Raw genomic sequence first — 22,101 nt, forward strand, 5'->3', positions numbered from 1 at the left:
GCTAGCACTAGGAAGTTAACAAGCAGTTCCATCTCACGTCCCCCGCCCCCAAGTACTTACCTATTAGAGGAAACCATAGTCTTGGCAGGATTTGCATCAGAGCAACTTGCTTTAGCTCTGGGGAGAAGGGGTAGCAATAATGTTTAGGGACAGAATGTGGAATGTATTGTGTTCTCTCCTAATCCTCTGTTCAGCTCAGATATGTGCCTCTACTTCGTGCTCAGACAAAATGGCTATTAATTTATCAGGAGTTTTGCTCTCAGTATAGATTTCAGTGTTCGGCTGCTAGTCAGGATTGTGCAGCTGAGCCTGGACTATGCCTCCAGACCTAAGCGTAATCAACAGAAATACAAAGCTCGTCACAAGATAGGTCTTCACTCAGGGAATACTGCCTGCACCTGAGTCTGTTTTATGAGGCTTCCTTTTTTGCAGTTTCTTAATGATCTCTATTTTAAAAAAAAAAGTTGAAAAATAGCCTACTTTGCAATGCTATGCTGAGTGTGCATTTGCATTTTTGATTGAATTACATTATAATATAATTGCATTTAAGTCTCATTTTTTAGACTTGTAACCATATGACAGGTTTTAACATTGATAAAACAAAAATTAACATAGTATTCTGAAGTTCCATGTATTATTATAAATCCATCTATTATCGCAAGTCATCTTCTGGCTCTAAAAAATCCTATAGGAATAGATTGATAGATTCTAAGGCCAGAAGGGACCACTCTGTTATCTAGTCTGACCTCCTGTATAACACAGGACATAAAACTTCCACAAAAGAACTCCTAGAGCATATCTTTTAGAAGACTATCCAATCTTGATTTAAAAGCTGTCAGTAATGGAGAATCCACCAAAACCCTCGGTAAATTGTTCCAAAGGTTAATTACTGTCACTGTTTAAAAAATTGTCGTCTTTGTATTCTGAATTTGTCTAGTTTCAACTTCCAACCATTGGCTTGTGTTATACCCTTTTTCTGATGGGTTTGAAAAAATTTGATTATTAGATTGAAAAGCCCATTATAAGTATCTACATGGATAACAATTATTTAATAAACTGTAGTCAAGTCACCCCTTAACCTTTTCTTTGTTAAGCTAAATAGAGTGAGCTCCTTGATTCTATTGCTATGCTGTATGTTTTCTAATCCTTTAATCATTCTCGTGGCTCTTCTATCAATCGTTTTCAGTTTATCAATATCCTTCTTTTAAATGGTGGGCACCAAAACTGACACAGGATTCCAGCAGCAGGCGAACCACAGCCAAATAGAGGTAACATAACCTCTCTTCTCCTACTCAAGATTCCCATGGCTGTTTATGCATCCTAGGATCCTGTCAGCTCTTTTAGACACACTGTTACACTGAGAGCTCATGTTTGCCAGATTATCCACCACGCTCCCCAAACTTTTCAGATTCACTGCTTCCCAGGATAGAGTCTCTCATTCTGTAATTATGATCTTACATATAGAGTGACCAGATGTCCCAATTTTATAGGGACAGTCCCGATATTTGAGGCTTTGTCTGATATAGGTACCTATTATCCCCCACCCCCTGTCCTGATTTTCACACTTGCTATCTGGTCACCCTAGACACATTATTTGTTCCTAGATGTATACATTTAGCTGTATTAAAATACATGTTGCTTGCTTGCTTACAGTTTACCAAGCTATCCAGATTCCTTGGAATCCGTGACCTGTTCTCTTCATTACTTACCACTCACCCATTTTTTTGTGTCATCTGCAAACTCTATTTGTGTTGTTTTTTATGTTTTCTTCCAGATCATTGATAATGCTAAATAGTATAGGGCCAAGAACTAATCCCTGCTGGGCCCTGCTGAAAACACACCTGCTTGGTGACTATTTCCCCCCCTTTACAATTACAGTTTGAGACTTATCAATTAGCCTGTTTGTAATGTGGGCTTGTGGTGCTGGCAGGCCAGATGTCGTCAGCTCTTGCCAAGGCTGCAGGCATTAGCTAAGAACTGACAAACTCATGGCTGGAGACCAGACCATTCAATTATGTTAGTGTGTCATTCTCATAAGAATGTATTTGGTGTTTAGACTCTCTAGAATGTTTGTAAGTTGCTGCCAGAGCCGGCGCTTCCACTAGGCGACCCTTGGCAGTCGCCTAGGGCGGCAAGATTTGGGGGGCGGCATTTTGCCGCCCTCGGCGGAAATTCGGTGGCGGGGGGTCCTTCCACTCCGGGTCTTCGGCGGAAATTCGGCGGCAGGTCCTTCACTCACTCCGGGACCCGCCGCTGAAGTGCCTCGAAGACGCGGAGCGGAAGGACCCCCGCCGCCAAGGGCGGCAAAAACCCTGGTACCGCTCCTGGTTGCTGCATGCATTAATCTTATTTGTAATGTCTGTATTCCATGCTATAAGGAAATATGTAAGGTTTGCTTTATAACTTTGAAAATGTTTGCTCTAAACTTGTGAATCCAGATGGGAAGTGTGTTTTCCCCCTTCCCCACCCCCCCGGTCCAGAAGAACTATCAAAATCAGATGGTCTATCAAGGAATATCACAATACAAAGCATTTCCATTAACCAATCCTATGTGCAAGAAAGCTCGTCCTGTGGGCATGGAGGCTGAATGAAGGAAATAAAACACAGACCCAGGATAATATTTCATCTGTTGGCTGTTTGAACTCTCACAGGGCCAGAGACCCCAAACTGAAGTCAGAGATCCCCAGGGGCTACCTCCTGGGTCCTCCCTGAAAGACCCTTTGAATTGACAGATCACTACAACTCTGTCACGTTTAAGATTTAGATTGCAGCTCATTTGTGTGTGTTTGCTTGCTTTAGCCCGTAAATAACTAGGAAAAAGAAATAAGAAAGTTAACAAACCTTTGGATAGTTTATTCCAGGGTTGGCTGCAGGCCTTGTCTTTGGTGTAGGATCTAGGGCACCAATTGATCTGAAGTAAGTGACTAATTCCTTGGGATTGGAAGCATTCTATGTTGTGATTTTTGGTGTAAGTGGCCATTTATCACTAAGTCCAGTTTGCCTGGCTGGCAAGATAGACTGGAAAGTCTAAGGGGACTGTCTGTCGTTCCATGGTAAGACTTTTATAGTGATCCAGGAATTCACATTGGTTGCTGGCTTGGTTAAATCTAATTATAGAACATATCACTCATTTGGGGTGCTTTTGGTAGCCTGCCCTGAGGTAAGTACACATGGTTGTGAGTCACTCCTGACAGTGTGACATGAACCATGTTAATTTTACCTCTTTCTAGGTTGTTTTAATCAAAATATCATGCAATACCAAGTCAAAATGCCTTACAGAACTCTAAGTATATTACATCAACACTATTACCTTTATTAACCAAACTTGTAATCTCATCAGAAAAATCTTCCTTCGTTTGAAGGATCTATTTTTCCATAATCTCATGCTAATTTGCACTAAGTACATTATTCTCCTTTCATTCTCTATTAAGCGAGTCCTGTGTCTGTCTCTTCAACATCTTGCCCTGGATTGATCATAGGTCTGAAAGGCCTATAATTATCTGGTTCATCCCATTTACCCTTTTTAAAAAGTGCACCAAGAGTTACTGAAAATCACCATTAACTGTCCAGCAAGTTCATCAGCCAGGTCTCTTAAAACTCTAGGACAGTTGCAGTGTATTTTCAAGTGCACATTATATTCATAATATATTGCCCAGTGAAATAGTGTTGTGACTGGATATTGGAAACTTTCTAAGGTAAGGAATGATATTAATAACTAAGCTCTCATGTCAGGTTGGCTGTATTCTTTTTTTAGCATAGCAAATTCAGTCCAGATTTCTTTTTCCCCCAGGTGCCAGTAATTTCATACAGTATAAACTTGATATCAGTTATTCCGTATAATTTTTTTTATGAAACAAAGCTGAAACAGCAATATTTTGTCTTTTTTAAAAAAGTAATCATTAGATAAGATTCACATAACTACGCTTAACAATTCTGATGTGTTTGCATATGCAGTTACAAAATTTCATAAGAAGTTTTCTTTTGGGCTATGTGCTTCATGTGTCAGCTATGGTACCTTGCAGTTGCAGTACATATTAAATGTATTCTCTCCAGAGTAATTTAAAGTTCAATGCTTGTGAGGTGCTGATCATTTTCTGTTAGCTGTTGAACATCCTCTGCTCCCAAATGAAGCACCTTGCAAAACCTGGCTTATAGTACATACAATGGTACATAAGGTTAGAAAAGTCAGTTCCACCACTTCAGCCTCGAGCAAAGAGCAGGATCTTATTTTTCTAGATTTTTTTTTTAATCTATCCTGGTTTTTGACATCTCTGATGATTCACCTGCCTTACCATGTAGTTCATTCCATTGACTAATTGCCCCTATTAAGAATGTTTATTCTTTTGTCTAACCTGACTTTTGAATTTTTTTCTTTTAGACTGCTATTTCTTTAATCAGATTTATATTTATTTTACACCGAAAAAACTATGTGCAAATGAAATGAAATGCTTGTGTTTCCCTAGGCTTTTGGATGCATTTTATTACAGAAATGTCATTGGCTGCCTATAATTTTGGATGTTAGGGAGAATTTGTGTAAATATGGAAAATTGTTTGAAAGTTTCCCATATTAATGAGGCTTAGAAAAATGAAGGCTGATCATCTTCTTTCCTCAAAGCTCTGAAAGGGGTTAGCTCCCAGTGATGTCAATGGGCAGAGAGACAAGTCTGGCTTTTAGGATGCATTCAGCATACTGCAGGGTCAAGATGATAATTATTTACTGCTATACTGAAACTGTACACTGTTCTCAGGCTTGATCTTGCTATTATTCCACAGCAGAACTCTCATTGACTTCAGGAGGAGGTTTTTAGTGTGGATTAATGGCAGCAATGGATTCTAATTAGTCTTTCTGAACTGGATTATCTCACTTTTCCTTTAGAAGGGCATTCTAACCATTTGCTCAATGTTTTCTTTCTTTCATAGGTCATTGGGGGCGATGTATAGGTGACTGCGGGTCAGGTGGTATTCGGAGTCGAGCCGTGTGGTGTGTCCATGTAGAAGGTTGGACAACCCACCATTCAAACTGTGAACTGAGGGACAAACCTGAAAACCAAAGGAGCTGCTTTCAAGTATGTGACTGGCACCTTGAACTCTTTGAGTGGGAAGTTTCAGAATGGCAGATATGTGTGCTTGTTCCTTTTGCTCATGGTGAAGTCAAACCAAGGACTACAGACTGTGTGACTGCACAGCATGGGCTACAACACAGAAGCGTACATTGTATTCAGAAACTGAATAGAACTATAGTTGCCAGTGAAATATGTGAATATTTTATACCACAGCCACCTGTAGAACAAGCTTGTCTAATACCTTGTCCACGGGATTGTGTTGTATCAGAATTCTCCAAATGGTCTGAGTGCAGCAAAGACTGTGTGAGGAGTTTACAACACAGAACTCGTTTTGTTATCTCTCCTCCACTCTATGGTGGTTCCAATTGTCCAAATCTTACTGAATCAAGAATCTGTGATGTCCCTATCCCTTGTTCTCTTGGGGAAGAGGAATACACTTACAGTCTTCAAGTTGGACCTTGGAGTAAATGCAGGTTGCCTCACCTTAAAGAAGTTAGTCTTATTGGAAGAACTATGCTGGATTTCAGTTCGGATTCTGCAGAACGAAGCACATTCAAACTGCACAGTTATAAATCCCACCACTATTCCAAGCCATGGGATGTAGAAATAGGTTATCAGACAAGGCAAGTTAGGTGTACAAGGAGTGATGGGAAAAATGCTATGCTGAGGTAAGGGTATCTTCACATTCATCTTTTATTTTATCTAAAATAGGTTTGTTTTGTAGAAAGCTGGCAAACAGGTTCTGCCTGGTAACACAATGCAAAGGCACTTAGTTTTTAAGTTTTAAACCCACATTTTAATGCACTTTTTGTTTTTTACTTTGGCTTTGCAAGGAGGGTAAACAATGTAATTGGGCTATTTTGCATACTTTTACTATTTGTGAATGTTTACATGAATTTTGTTTTTAATGCTCCCTTTTTGTGCTAGTGTAACCCACATATCTCCTGAGTGTGGTGTTCTGTCCCACCTAGTGGCACCGAGACCACTTACACACAGAGAGCTAAATGTGTCTGCTCTACAGCCTTAGCTAACAGCCAGTTGGCTTTAGCTCATGAGATAGAGGCTCATGCACTAAGCTCTAGAGGTCCCCCGTTCGATCCTGCCTGCCGACGACCAGGGTCTGTCAGAGTTATACTAGTCTCAACTTATTTTTGTTTGTCCATTAAAGAAAATGGAAGAGTATATTGCTTTCTTTGTAATATTAACAATTCCAATTAAAATTTTTTTTGCTGTAGATACAAATTATTCTTGTAGAATGTAGTATTACTTTTGTTAGACTGAATGTGCCAAACTCTATCCCAACCTAAACTCTTGGTATTTTCACTGATTACATCATGGGTGCAACTCAGTGAAGAATTTTGGCACAATACCAATTGAGATATTGATATTTCCAGCAATGTTGTTTTAGCTAATGAAAGTTCAGTAATAGTTTTAGAGTAGCAGCTGTGTTAGTCTGTATCCGCAAAAAGAAGAACAGGAGTACTTGTGGCACCTTAGAGACTAACAAATTTATTAGAGCATAAGCTTTCGTGGACTACAGCCCACTTCTTTGGATGCTATATGCTATATGCATCCGAAGAAGTGGGCTGTAGTCCACAAAAGCTTATGCTCTAATAAATTTGTTAGTCTATAATAGTTTTATTTTCATCTAAGCGTAATTATGGACCTTCATATGCATATGCAACTCTTATTGATGCCAATGGTAGGTATTAGAGTATATTGGAGAGAATGAAGTCTTACATTTCTTTCTGTAATACCAGTTGTTGACTGCTGTCCTCTTTTTGGTACCTAATCATTTTTTTAGACCATATGGTATGGATTCCTATTATTTCAATGTCAAGGTTGTAATACTGTACAGCAAGCAGTGAAAACCTTTTTATTCTTCCAATTTCTCCTCAGATTTATATTTAAAATATCTTAGCACTGCATTTAATTTAGGATTGAAACATTTTTTCGATAACATTAGAAGTTCTTCAAAAATCTTGCTCCCGAATTTTTCAGAACTCCGTGTATTTCTCACTAATCTATAGCTCCTGGCACCTGCTCACATTCAAATTGGAGAGAGATGGGGTTATTTTGTGTTTGATGCTTTGCTTCTATTAATGTCACTGGCAGTTTTGCACACATACTGAGATGAAATATACCCTGTAGCCTTTTTCGTACCTGCTTTTATTATATCTGCTGCGAAGTACAGATGTTTTTATTGGTTAGAAGAAGAGTCAGCGCAAACTATTCCAGCAGTTTCTGACATCTCCACTTTTTTGCATGACTCTAAATATATAGCCTGATTTTAATCTTGCTTACACCAATTTTACCGTCATAGACTTTAATGGAGCTACTTCTGATTTGTATCTCTGTGACATCAGAATTTGGCTCATGGGCTCTAGGGTATATCTACACTTCATTGTAAACCCAGGTCTGTGGGATCTGAGCTTGTGGACTCGGTGTTTCTAGGGCTGATCTTGAGTATCCACACTGCATTGTAAACTTGGGCTTATAGTTACAGGACACTGGTCTCACAGCCATGCTAACATGTCCATACTGCACTACCCAGAACTTCTGACTCAAGTCTGCAGTTCGAGCTGGATTCACACTGCAGAATTACAGGGCTTGGACCTGAGTCACCGCAAGACTCCGGTTCTCACTCCCACCCCTCCCAAGCAGGGTCCTAGGACATGAATCCTGAGTGCTTGCTGACCTATGTCAGACTGATTTGTATGTGGATGGAAGCAGGGCTTGGGCTCAAACCGGAGTCAGAGCCTGGGCTTAGAGTGCAGTGTAGACATCCCTTAATACCCAGTTAACTGATTTCCTGACGCTTACCGTGCATGCTTCACCACAGATGATGCATACAAAATTCTGTGTTAGATTACACATTCCATGCCACTAAGCATCCATTGGCAGATTCACCTCAAGAAAAAGAAGAGTGTGTTTCCACCACTACATTCTCTACTCAGGCTTCCACTATGTGGGGGGAAAGGTGCAGATTCAGTTTATAGCTGAGGTGCCATAGAGCCCCACTGGCAGAGACCCATAGACTTTAAGGTCAGAAACGACCATCATTATCATCTGGTGTGACCTCCTGCACACTGCAGGTCACAGAACCGCACCCACCCATTCCTGAAATAGACCCCTAACCTCCAGATGAGTTACTGAAGTCCTCAAATCATGATTTTAAAAATGTGAAGTTACAGAAAATCCACCATTTACACTAGTTTAAATCTGCAAGTGACCCATGCCCCATGCTGCAGAGGAAGGTGAAACCCCCCCCAGGGTCGCTGCCAATCTGACCTACGGGAAAATTCCTTCCTGACTTCAAATATGGTGAGCAATTAGACCCTGAGCATGTGGGCAACACCCACCAGCCAGACACCTGGGAAAGAATTCTCTGTAGTAACTCAGAGCCCTCCCCATCTACTGTCCCATCACTGGACTTTGAAGATACTAGCTGCTGGAGGGATGCCATGCCACCTTCTTGCCCAGTGCCTTCCCCTTTTTTGGGCTGTGCTAGTCGCTGTTTATAGGGCAGATTTAATCACTGCAACCTCCTTCTGGCAGACTTTCTTATGACAGATGCTTGTGAATCTAGCTCATAATTTAATATTATTGCACAAATAAAATAAGCTACCTTTATTGATTTGGTTGGGGGTTAAGGATCGCATTATTTGATAGCCCTCAGATTATCACATGTTTCATTATAAGGGTATCTTTTTTTTACGCAGTTGCTAGTGGAAATTGTGCAATTTGGTACTAGAAACCTAAAATCCAAAGCATACTGCACATATAATACTAGAAATAAAATGTCACCACTACAACATGTCCCAGACAGCATAAACAATCACCTAGTAATGTCAAACTCATTTCATTGCATGACATATTTGCAAGCTTGCTTTTGAAGAATGGACCAGATCTTGCAGGTCCTGTAAAGCATCTCTTTACAATAATGATGATATTTTTGGCCACTGACAAAGAAGAGCAAACACATTTGCATAACCCTGAGCAGAGCTGAGCTTAGGCTGCCAAAAATCTACTGTGGAACTGGAAAGAGAAAATGAGCCTTTTCTTTTTCCTGGCCTAGGTTTCTTCTTTGGGGTGTTGAATGGGTACTGATGAGATACATCTTATAGATGAGAAAAAATGAAGCAAATGGGAAGTACCACACAATATGTCTGTAATGAAATCTCTCGTGGCATTGAATAATTATTATGATAAATGTCCTAAGAATTTCACCATGCTCATTAGCCTTATGGCTGCTTAATCATAAAAGAAAAATGCCAGGTAATCAAAGTGGCCCATTGACTGTCCGAGAGTATTTCAGGAAGGTAAATACCTGTGAATCTGATCTCAAATTTTAGAATGTTACAGCACATATGACTGTGTAGTGTTAGCCATGGTGCCTTCCTTATTATTGAAGTTGTTTAATTTGTGTGGTAGTTTGTGCAACCATTACTTATGTTTGCGAGCAGTACCTATTGGAAATATTTGTGAGTGAGTGAGTCCTATATTTGCAAAGATGCCTCAAATGGAAATTAAACTTTCTGCTTTAGACAGTTACAAAGACTCAAACAAGTGAATCTGTAAAAAGAATTTTCCTTCTCTGGCCAAAAAAGTGTATTTCGTTGATAAGGCCACAAGCTGCTTTCATGTGTTATGAAGCTGAAAACTGCAGTCATCTCTTTGCAGCTGAAGGATTACTGAGGGGAATTCATTTTGGTTTCTTAGCCAGTAAGCTTATGGTTCATACTAATAGAAGCTTTCTGCCTTTTTGAGATGGCTAGCAATGGTATGAAACTTACTTGCCTCAAACCTGCTTTTATTTTCTCATTAATTGTTAACTAACATGGCAGAAGCCAACTAAAAGAACCTCCTCTGTCCAGCATGAAGCATTATATGTGAGAAGAAGAATCCCCTGCATAAGGTATTCAATTCAATTCAAAAAAATTGCACCCTACAGAGATTCGTTTGACTGTTCCAGCCACAAGTGCATGAGCAAAATGCACCAGCCTTGCAAGAAGAAAAAAAGGAAAAAAAAAAAAAAAAAAAAGAGAAGAAAAAAGGCTAAGATAGAATTACTTTGTGGGGAGTTGAAGGTGATGGAAGGGCGGCCAGACCTCAATCTTTTGTGGAAGCAATTCTAATCATTATGGCCTGAAAAGGATCACTGTGAAATCGAACATCATGCATTCTTTTATTTCAGGGATTACAAGAGAATTTCCATTTTGTTTTTCCAAAGAGTCTGCAAGTGTTTAAATATAAGCCTCTGCCTAAGTCACCAGAATGTATATGTTGGCACTTCTTATGTTGGTGGTTTCTGCATTGTCACATCTGAGCACACCTACAGGAGATTGGGATAAGATCTACTCATTCTGTTGGGTTAGACAAATTAGACAGATTAGACCATCCTAAATCAAGATTTTCAAAAATTGGTGCCTAAAGTTAGGCTCCTAAATCCATTTTAGGTTCCTAAGTAGATCTGGTCTAATTTTCAGACGTGCTGGACATGCTCAGTTCCCACTGAATGTACTCCGCACTTTTGAAACATCAGGCCAAACAATTTCAGAACCCAACTTCAGGCACTCATTTCTGAAAAGCTTGGTCCCAGCTACCATAGTGATCATGACTGTGAGATCCATGCCTGCCGAGATAGATGAAATAGAATTGTAAGTACATTTTTAATTCTAACAGGTCAATGCTTGCGCTGTTGTAATAGTGAACGTTTTTGGAGGTGGTCTCAGCCTAGACAAAGCCTTATGTTCAGTCTTTTCCCAAGCCATTTTCTCATTCCCATTTTGGATCCCTGAGTGAGCTAGGATTGGAATTTGAACCGAGGTCTCCCAAACATCCTTTTCATTTGGGCAGTGAAATTGCATCTTTGGCTCACAGGCTCAGAAAACTTAACAGTGATGCCTCACATGTCTAGTCTTTACTTGTGTGAGTTTGCCCCAGATACATCTGGAATACATAAGACTGTGTCTGAGCTTTGTCCAAGAGGAAAGCGCATGTTTTTACATTTGGTTTTGGGTGGCACGGCCACAATTATTTTGACTTCAGGTCTCTGAACTAACAGATAGAAACCAGTGAGACTCACATTTTAGTGGGTCGTTGCACATAAGAATCTGCTGGGGAGCAGATGTTATGAGGTAACACTGGCCAGAGTATGTGCATGTGTATGTATTTTTCACTGCCTTTGCTCACTAGAAATATTCAAATGAAAAGAAAATCCAATTCTTTGACACCATTCAGGGCTGTTTACTTGCTTTATGTTAACTTGTTCGATCCAGTATTTGCCGCAGATTCTAATCTCAGTTGCAGCTATAAACCCCCCAACATGGAATGGGGTTATACAGCTGTATGTAAGGCTAGTTTCAGTTGACGCTCTCTTGAAAATGTTGGTATCAGGTGCCCTACTAGCCATGTTGAGATCCACTGAAATTTCTCAGTATAATCAGATTGGCCAGTAATTTACTTTCACTAGCTCCTTATCTATTAGAAATTAGAATGGTTTTTAAACAATATTTTGCACACTGTCTTACTAAGGTCCTGAGCAATGTATAGATAAACTAGTAAAAGGGAAATAAGGCTGTCTGCCTAGCTTAATATTACAAAGAAAAAGATTAAAGATGGTTAGAGTGGGTATAAACTCCGAAGCTGTTTGGATATGGTTGCCAATCCGTTGTTAAAATGTATTGACATTTTATACCTGTGGTAATGTTTAAAGGTCATGATGGAGGCGGTTAGCGAGTAAGTATTTCACCTCCTATAACACCTATATACATCTAAAATTAAAATGGTTATGGAGTTTTCATCTTAGGCTTCACTGGACAACAGAGAGCTATCCCATAGTGTAGTCGATGCTTTCCATTCAGGTTTTTATACCACAATCATCCTGATATCTGAGTGCCTAATTTTGCATGTTTAGCTCATTTACAGTCTTTGCTTAGGATAACAATATGTTGCACTTAGTGCTTCTAAGCACTAATTAATTCACCCTCACAACACCCCAGAGGTAAGGAAGTAGTTTCTTAATTTTAAAGGTGAGGAAACTAAGACACAGAAGGGTTGACGTTAAACAATTTCAAATGTGGGTGCTTAAAGTTAGGCCCCTAAAGCCATATGTGGGCAATATATAAAGACCAAATCCAATTCAATTAAATCCGTGGGAATTTTCCTATTGACTTCAATAGCAGTTGGGTCAGCCTCTAAGTCACCTTATTTTCAAATGTGCAGAGCACTCACAATGACAATGCTCTTATTGACTTCAGTGGGACCAGGATTTGTCCCCTTTGTGGCGAGGCCACTTCCACACGTTGTCTCCTCAGGATAGCAACTATAGGTAACAGGAGCCAGCTGCTCTTGAATGCTTTTAAATTATCCTATATGCTGCAAAATAAGTGGTAGTTCTAATGCACAGCCTACGTATCCATCTTTCCCCCCTGTTTGTTTCCTATCAAAGTCCATCAAACTGTCTCCTGGTGACTAGTCAGATCTAAGTAGTAGTGCAAGAACTGCATAGCTATGCGTGTCCCATGACTGGCAGCAGGTAATAAAGGTAAAAAAGAGGCATTATGTTTGTTGGTGAGGGCAAAAGTTGCAGACAGGAATGCACAAATCTCTGCCTATATAAGTGCTATGCTTATTTAAAGTGTTGCAATGTTAGTAATACAGCTTTCAGAGTATTTTCAGGAATGTAGTGTTCATGGCTACATAAAGCTGAGCTCTGGCTAAAGTGCTCTGCCTCTTCAAATGGCATTATGAGCATGTTTAACCCCACCTCCCCCACACCTCACTGAAGAGGTTAGTATCCCTATTTTACAGATAGGGAGACTGTGACACAGGTGGTTAGTGACCTGCCCCCCATGATAGAGGGAATGAAGATCAGCCCTGGAATTAGATCACTTGACCATCATAGTTAAATACTGTGCGTTCAAAAATCCATCTCAGATTCTTACTTTAATAGGAGTAGAGCGTGGGCAGAGCTGGGGGGAAAAAACAGTGGGGGCGGGGGGAATGAAGAGAAGTAAGTGGCTAGAAGTGTAAAGAAATCTTCAGAGAGGGAGGAAAAATGTGTATGGCAGGGTAAAAATTCTTGGGGGGGGGGGAGAATAAACACACACAGAGTGCTCCTGTTTGTGCCAGCTTTGCAGTAAGGGAGGGATTTGACTATCCTTAGTCCGTAGCACAGGTTTACCTTTGACTAGAAAGTATTTTCCATGTATGTATTCAATTGAATCATGCTTTGGGGTCCATGGGGGGAGAATATGGGTTTAAATTAAAGGGAAAAAAGGTTTTGCAAGAAAGCAATGTGATGCAGTTTGGAGTGAGCAAAAAAAATCCTGCTCTCCTAGTTCTCCACACTGGTATTCCATGTGGAATGCCTGTGTAACTGGCCCCAAAAATGTTCCATGGGTCACATTATTTTTTACTGGGGTATGTTGGCGGAAAGTATATTAACAAGGAGCCAGAGCCTAATCCCCCACACCCCCAGCACTGAGTCACTCCACCCAAAATCACAGCCTATATGCGCCCCCTGTCCTCCTGCTTTGTCCCCTTCTCCCACAACCATCTCTTCTTTTTCTCTCCCATTCTACTTTCTGTTTTGTGGCCTGAGCTGGTCCACCAAACCACCACTTCTCCTTATTGAATTCTTCCTTGAGACCTACTTCTACTGGGACACACAACAGAGATGTTACATATTTTTTTAAAATTGTCCACCAGGCATTGCTGAGTAACTGTATGATCTTAGTATTTACTTGTATTATGATAGCACCTCGAAGCCACTACCCCATTGTACAAACATACAATCAAAGAGAAGGTCCTTGCCCTAAAGAGCTTGTAATCTAAATAGCTATTGGTGTAACTCTTGTCCTCCCTCTCACAAACCCTTCCTTCAGCTTTATTTCCGGTTAGTTGTCACATGTCTGATATTGGACTATAAGTTTCCAGGACAGGGGTCATGTCTCTTGTGTACTGTCAGGCACCTAGGACATTTTAGATCACTATGGAAGAAGCATGTAAAAGGATTCCTTCCATCTTAGTTTTATAAATATCCAGTTTCTAGTAAAGAGCCCTGAATGAAAGCATGTGCCCTGGTTAGTTTCACTGTGTTAGTAAGTAATCTAAAAGAGATTCAATAACTGATCCCTTGACATTTCCTACCTTTTAAGAGCTACACGCTTTGCTCTTTGCATTTGGTAAAACCCTGATTGTGAGCCATTAGAGGCTGGAAAAGAATAAAATTACAAAGGAAAGAGAAGTCTGCACTTAGCTGAGCTACATTTATAATAGTTTCATACCAACCTTGCAAATTGGTCATGGACATTTACAAGTCTGGGCAAATACCTGCTTACTCTGTCTTTCCCTGGGATTCCCCATCCCAGAGTTTTCTTTCTCTGCTGTCTCCATCTTCTCCCCCCCCCCATCTCCACTTTCTTGGTGTCTCCCTGGTGAAACCCCTGCCCCTAAGTCACTACATTTTCTCTCATTTTACCCCTTCCCACCGCCCATTGCACCAGTTGCTATGGCACTGAAGGGTAGGAAAGGGGTTTTCTTCTTTTCTAGAGGACCATTGATGGCTCTGTGGCTGAACTGCGGATGGCTGTGGAGGAGGAGAGACTGTAAGGGGGTGGAGCAGGAATTGTTGTTTTCTGCAGGTTCCCTTTTGCAGTTCTACTAAATGCCATTGAGCAGAAGAAAAAAGGAATTGATCAGGTAGCTGCCTGCATACGTCTGCTCCTATAGCTAGCATTGGGATATTTAATCAGAGAGAAAAGTTACTTGCTTGAAGTAATCAAGTTTCTGTATTTTTGAAAAGCTGTTTTAATTCGGTACTTCAGGGATTGTTTGCTTTTTGTTTTTTTTGTTGAGGTACTCTTGAGTCATTCTAATATAACGCTGTCTGCAGCTGTAAACTCTTAAGGCCTGCTTCTCCACGTTCACCTGGCATAGTGATGCTCACTTCTGTAAAGTGAACAAGCACTTTACAATGATTTTGCACAGATATAAATGACAAAAGGAGCAAATATTGGAGAATCAGATCCACAGAATCCAGCTGCAAAATTCCAGGAGCTTTTTGCTTTCATTTGGCTTTGGAATCACTCTGTAGATCTAGAAATATTTAATTTAGTGGTTTTAATCAAGCCAAGAGAACGCAAAGCCAGAATGTCTATTAGAACTAATATGGTTTTGGTCCGCATGTCAGGCCTGGTCCACACTAAGCCCCCAGTTCGAAATAAGATACACAACTTCAGCTATGTGAATAACATAGCTGAAGTCGAAGTATCTTAGTGTGAACTTAAAGGTACTTACCGCGGGTCCACACGTGGCAGGCAGGCTCCCCCGTCGACTCCGCCTACTCCTCTCGCAGAGCAGGATTACCGGTGTCGACAGCGAGCACTTCCGGGATAGATTTATCGCGTCTAGACAAGACGCGATAAATCGATCCCAGAAGATCGATTGCTGGCCGCCAAACCAGCGGGTAAATATAGACGTACCCTCACTCTACTTCTTGGTGTGATCCCAGAATCACAGGTTTAAAAACCTAATTTTATTGCTTCATCCTAAAGATGTTGAGCTCCCTCCAGTCTCTCAGAGAAGTGTTGTTCAGCAGGAACTATTTCAGCTCCTGACTCACTTGGACACTTGGATATCCAACAGAAAGAATGTGGTGATGTGAACTGTTCATAGTGACAGCAGTTCTGCAATATTCTGTGTGTGGTTTTTTTGTCCTGGATAGACTGTGAAGTACGGGCTTGATCCAGCTCATAAAAAGAAGTTTGCGGAGTATATCATCACTGAACTGCTTTTTGAATCTTTTCTAACTCGGGGTGAGCTGGACATACACTGTGCAAGATATTTTAGCAGAAAAAAATCTAAATACAGTCTTTCCTAAAACATGCCAGATTAATTATGATATCACACCTGATTCACCTTTCACTTACGCCAATTTTACCCTGGTATAACTCCATTAATTTAACTGAAATTACTCTGGATTTGCACTGATGGAAGTGAGATCAGAACCTGTATGTAATTTTTGGGGGGGAGGGAGGGCAGTGAGGTGGAAGGGGACTGTAGAAAAATTAAAATCTATCAACAAACAAGAACTCCTCAGATTTTTTTTTTACCATTTTCTCATCACAGCCTTTGTATGCAAGAAACCATCCCACTGACCTTTCAGTCATGTGTCATGCCTAAAGATTGCGAGACATCAGTTTGGTCTGTGTGGAGCACCTGCTCGAAGACTTGTCACTCGGGGGATCTCTCACCAGGATTCCGAAGCAGACACAGGAGCATAAAATACATTGTAGTAGGAACTGGGAAGGAGTGCCCTGAGCTAGAAGAGAAGGAGGCCTGCAACGTAGGAGGAAAAGAACTTCTCCATCCGTGCCCCAGGTATATTATATGCTTTTATCAGCACCTTTTCAAGTGGAATGCAAAGCCCTGTTTGCCTATTTGTTGGGAACCAGCAAAGCTCTTTGATAACGAAGGTCAAATTTATTCCTGTCTCTCTACGCCCCCTCCCCTTATTTTCGCAAAAAGGTTAATGATTCAAAGATTTTTTTTTAAAAGTATAAATCTAAACTTATTCTTGAATTAGTAGCTGAAAGCCCATGCTGCCGCATGGGTGTAATTCATAAATGGATGAGATCTTAAAAATTGAAAGGTAACACACAGTGAATCTCAGTGATACTCTAAACACAAAAAGCTCGCAACCATGTTTGTAGCTGTTTCCATTGCTTCACACTGACTCAGACATTCTAGGCTTCAAAGTGATGTTCGAGGTTATTATGTGTGTGCTGATTATCTTGATTTATGGGTGGGGTGTGGTATGTTGGGAGAGCTATATGGATCTGTGTGGTTGTTGAATGAGGGGGGAGTGATACGTTGAAGGGCTGTATGTGTTAGGGGTTATTTTATCTGTTGTGTTGGTGGTTGTGTTGATTTGTGTCTAGGGGGTTGTGCTGGGCAATTTGTGTTGATTTGTGGGAGTGTCAGCTGGGCTCACGGGTACGGCAATTGGATCAAGTAATCCACTGTCTGTCTGAAACTGTTGCATGAAACTTAGCTGGAGAGTGAGACAGGTGATTGGTTAAATTACCTCTGATATCACAATGGTCTAGGATTCTTGGAATGGCATAGATACATGTCTTACTGTTGCCTGGGTATAATATATAAAGTCAAAATGGCTGAGAACTTAAAAATTGGATGGTACCAAACTCTGAATTCCAGTCATGATTGAACAGAAAGCGCACTCAACCATGCCTTTAACCACTTCCATCGCTTCGCACTGACTCAGACATCTTTGGCTTCAGAGTGACGGAGACAATGACAATCCTGGAATCTTATTATATAGACACCTGAAGAGAATTAGTTGCTCACAGAGGGCAGAACTAGGGGCAGAATCCGTGGCTTTGCAGGTGAGGAAAGAGAGCTCCTGTGCATACACAGAGCCTCTCTGACTTCATGGAGGTGGGGCAGGTGTCCATGGCTGTCTGTTAATTGGCTCTGGAAAACTTGAAAGGGTCCACAACAGGCAAAGAGCAGTGAAAGCTCATCTTGGATGACTATTTCTTCTCTCTCCACAGAAAAGAACATCCTCGTGGGTAAATAGGGATTGGTGGGAGGGAACAGCATGGCTTTGATCTTACCAACTTCCAAAACCCTCCCACAAGGAGACACGTTGTCCCCACGATTGCTGACTCCATATTGCAGCCAAAAAGCCTCTGGCGGAGGGGATGGGGGGGGGGACGGACTCTGCAAGATGCACATCCTCTTGGAAACACGAAACCTGTGCAAGTGTCATTAAAGGGATCACAACTTGAGTTCCTTCAAAGTCAGCCAATTGCTGATCAGCTCTGTGCCCCCAGCTAGGAGCAGGAGGGGGGTGGGTAGGTAAAAAAATTCGGTTGCTTGATTGGCTCCAACAAACAAGCTCTCGTGTACTGATTTTTACTCTTTACCTAAATGCACGTCAATTTCAAAGACAAAAGAATGAGAGATTGTCCTGCTGATTTTATGCTCTGTGTACAATTGTTTCAGTTGATACCTGATTGAAACACACGAACTGCTGGTTAATGAGGAAGTGACGAGAGGTGTGTCTGTAGCCTAGGTTCCCATCCCTGCCATTTTTTTTTACACTGATGAATTGGAGTACGAGATTGTGACAGTTGCACCACAGCACTGTATAGATGGTGGTGTGGAACACCAGCAAGCGCACCAGAGGCTGTACCCCATGCTGGTGCCTCATACAGCTCTCCCAGTGCTACTCTTTGTGCACAGGGAGAGGGTTGTGTGTGCTCTGCTCTACCTGTTAAGATGGAACAGATTGTTCTCTCAGTATGCCAGCTCTGTACCGTGGGTCATTGTGTGTGTGTGTGTGTGTGTGTGTGTGTGTGTGTGGTTGGGGGGGGATTCTCATCATCCCAGAAACTCTAAGCTTCTTCCCACCCATTCCCATCTACTTTTCAGCATTCTGCACATTAAAGCACAGGGACTGCTATTGGCCGCACCCCGTCTAGCAGCTGAGCCGGGTACCCTTTCTGTTAGCACAACATTCTCACATGATCTGGTCCAGAATGATGATCATAAGATTTCAGATTGCAAATATTCTGCAAACAATCCACAGTGTTTAGTTAGCAATGATTTACAGGGACTAGATGCCCCCCAGGACTGGAAGTAGGCTATGAAGTTATTGAACACCAGCTAGTGTGTGTTTTGGTTAAGCTTGTGAGAGGTTTCATTTCTAGAAGTCCTTCCTTTGGCCGCTCTCTTCTACAGAGGCATATACTGGATTCAAGGAAATCTAACCAATTGGAAAGCAAAGAACTATACAATGGTATTCTATATATTGCAGACCTGTTGGATCCAATACCATTGAGTCTAAAATTAAATCCTATATGAGAAATACAAGATCAGAAATGTCTAAATATTGAGCCTACATACATCATCTGCAGTCAGTAAGAGATGTTATATCTTCACACTACCATCTACAGCCTGTTGATCTGGCAGTTATCTTCTTATAAACACTACTGGAAATTTTCAGATAAGGACAAAGCCAATTTGGCAGGATGCGAGTCCTTCACACTAGAAACTGGTACCTCATAGTTGTAGAATAATGTTGCCTGAGATATGCTAGGAGTGTCATCTTCTGTTTGAGGAGAATGGCATGCTATTTCTCCCCACTGTCAATGTAATACCTAGAGAGAGTATATATTTTTCTCACTCTTGGGTCATGTGTGCCTTGTCCATTGCATTGCTGGGGTAAAGGTGGACTTCCATCCTTTCTTTTCTTCTCTTGCAGAAAGGGGATGAGTACAAAGAACCTAGATCCAGGATTGGAAGCTTAAGGCTTCCTCCTGCATTTGAAAGGCCTACTCACATTCCTTCTAATATGAACTTCATTTTCGTCTATCTGTACAGTGATATTTTACCTCTACTTCCCTAATTCCTAGGAAACACACAATCTGACTTCTGGTTTAGTTTGCTTTAACATATAGTTCTTATAAGCTCTGCCCATTGCCCAAGGAAGTTTCTCAGGGGGACCATTCCCTTATGAAGCTCTCCATGCCTGAAGAGGAAGGAACAAAGGAAGAGTGTGCACGATACCTGTTGTGAACTGCAGCCTGTAGCGCTTGGGATGTTTCCTTCCTTCTCTTGGGATAAGGCAAACACTTGAGCTGGTTTGATTCCATCTAGCAGAGGGCAGTGGTAAATATTATGTACATCCCCAACACTCTAATGAAAGAACTTGCTACCATCAGCTCCAGAAAACTAGTTCTTCTAAAGGAGACTTTTTGGTAAGACCATTATAAGTTTCCACACATGCCCTGGATGGTAAAGTATGAAGAGCTTTTCACTTTACAGTTAAAATTTAAAATAACTTCCTAAAATCAATAGCTTAAATGCAAAAAGGAAAATATTAAAGCAGCATTAAGTGTCATGAAGTTTAGTGTGTACTGTTCTGTGTTGCTATTAGTTATTCATATGCTTGGCAAATTTAAACACACAAGCTGATTCTTCTTTCATTTACCTGGTTTAAATCAGGAATAAATCAATTAAAGTGAATACAGTGATGTAAAACTGTTGTACATACAAAGAGAATCAATTTGATAGGCTAAAGAGATGAAGAGGTTTGCAGGGCCTGACAAAATTTACCCTAGAGTATTTAAGGAACTAGCTGAAACAATCTCTAAACCTTTAGCAATTATCTTTGAGAACTCATGGACGACTGGTAAGGTCCCAGAGGACTAGAGAAGGGCAAACATAGTACCTATCTCTAAAAAGGGGAACAAAGAGAACCCAGGGAATTATAGACCAGTCAGCCTAACTTCAAATACCTGGAAAGATTCTGGAACAAACTGTTAAACAATCAGTTTGTAAGCCCCTAGAGGAAAATAAGGGACAAGTAATAGCCAGCATGGATTTGTCAAAAAGAAATCATGGCAAACCAACCTAATTTCCTTTTTTGACAGGATAACCAACCGGGTGGATGGAGGAAAGCAGTAGACATGATATATCTGGACTTTAATAAGGCTTTTACACAGTATGACAAGAAACTAAGAAAATATAGTTTAGGAAAAATTACTATAAGGTGGGTGCACAAGTAGGTGAAAAAATAATGCTCAGAGTAGTTATCAATAGTTTGCTGTCAGACTGGGAGACTGTATCAAGTGGGGTCTGTCCTAGGTCTGGTGCTATTCAATATTTTCATTAACCAGTTGGATAATGATGTAGAACGTCCATTTATAGAATTAATAGATGACACCAAGCTGGGAGTGGTTGCAAGCACTTTGGAGGACAAGCTTAGAATTAGAAATAATCTTGACAAATTGGAGACCTGGCCTGAAATCAATAAGATGAAATTCAGTAAAGGCAAGTGCAAAATATTCTTCTTGGGAAAGAAAAATCTACTGCAGAAATATAAAATGGGAGAACAAGTGGGTTAGGCAGCAGTACTGCAGAAAAGATCCTAGGGGTTACAGTGCATCACAAATTGAATATGACTCAATGTGATGCTGTTACACCCCAGAATATATTAACCTTTTGTATTAACAAGAGCATCATACGTAAGACATGGGAGGTAATTGATCTGCTCTACTTGGCACTGGTGATGTCTCAGCTGGAGTACTGTGTCCATTTCTAGGCACCACACTTTAAGAAAGATGTGGACAAATTGGAGAGAATTCAGAAGAGAACAATAATAATTATAGGAGGCTTAGAAAATATGACCTATGAGGAAAGATTGAAAGAATTGGGCAAATTTAGTATACAGAAGAGAACACTAATGGGGAGGACATTGTCAAATACGTAAAAGGTTGTTACAAAGAGTGTAGTGTTAATTGTTTTCCAGGTCCACTGACAGTAGGACAAGATTGCAGCAAGGGAGATTTTAGGTAGGATATTAGAAATATAAAGATAGCTGAGCACTGGAGCAGGGTATCTAGGGAGGTTGTGGAATCCCTGTCACTGGAGGTTTTAAAGAACAGGTTAGATAAATAGCTTTCGGGGATAGTCCAGATGACATCTTGATGTCCCTTCTAGTCCTACATTTCTATGATGCTATGAATCAAATAAGTTATAAAGAAGTTATTTGCAATATAGCTATCATGGAGTCAGCAATTTCTTTTAAACTATTTTATAATATTGTTTGAACCCCAAATGTGTTTTCATGTTCATTGGGAATATACAGTTTTGCCAGAATTGTAATTATTTCTTGAATTCTCTTGAGTTTCCATGGTTGCCGAGTAACAAGACAATGACATAATAAAGAGAGAAACCTCTTTGCCTTGTCAGCAAGTCAAAGCTTTCCAAAAATTAAAAGTATTTGGAAATAATGAGAAACTTTTAAGAGCTGCTCTTTTATTTTAGAGGGCATGCTGAGATCTGAATGTGAAGGTATTGTATTATGAATTATACTCATAACGTGTCTTATTTAAAGATAGAAAATTCTTTTTAGAGTTGTTACGACTTACATGGAAGTGTACCAATTCAGAACAGATAGGCTACTTCTCTTTCACTCTGAAAATCAGTAGTGTAATCACTG

At 40.6% G+C, this 22,101-nt stretch overlaps 1 protein-coding gene across 2 annotated transcripts in view; it reads left to right on the forward strand.

The window, feature by feature from the left end:
* Positions 1 to 22,101, forward strand: part of THSD7B (thrombospondin type 1 domain containing 7B) — a 626,924-nt gene that overhangs the window by 304,075 nt on the left and 300,748 nt on the right. For both annotated transcript variants that reach the window (XM_065561607.1, XM_065561605.1), the window contains exons 3-4: positions 4,921 to 5,731; positions 16,200 to 16,451. In XM_065561607.1, coding sequence (XP_065417679.1) covers positions 4,921 to 5,731; positions 16,200 to 16,451 — 1,063 coding nt within the window. The remainder of the gene's footprint in view (positions 1 to 4,920; positions 5,732 to 16,199; positions 16,452 to 22,101) is intronic.

Source organism: Chrysemys picta, chromosome 11, assembly GCF_011386835.1.
Source record: "Chrysemys picta bellii isolate R12L10 chromosome 11, ASM1138683v2, whole genome shotgun sequence".
Taxonomy (NCBI): Eukaryota; Metazoa; Chordata; order Testudines; family Emydidae; genus Chrysemys; species Chrysemys picta.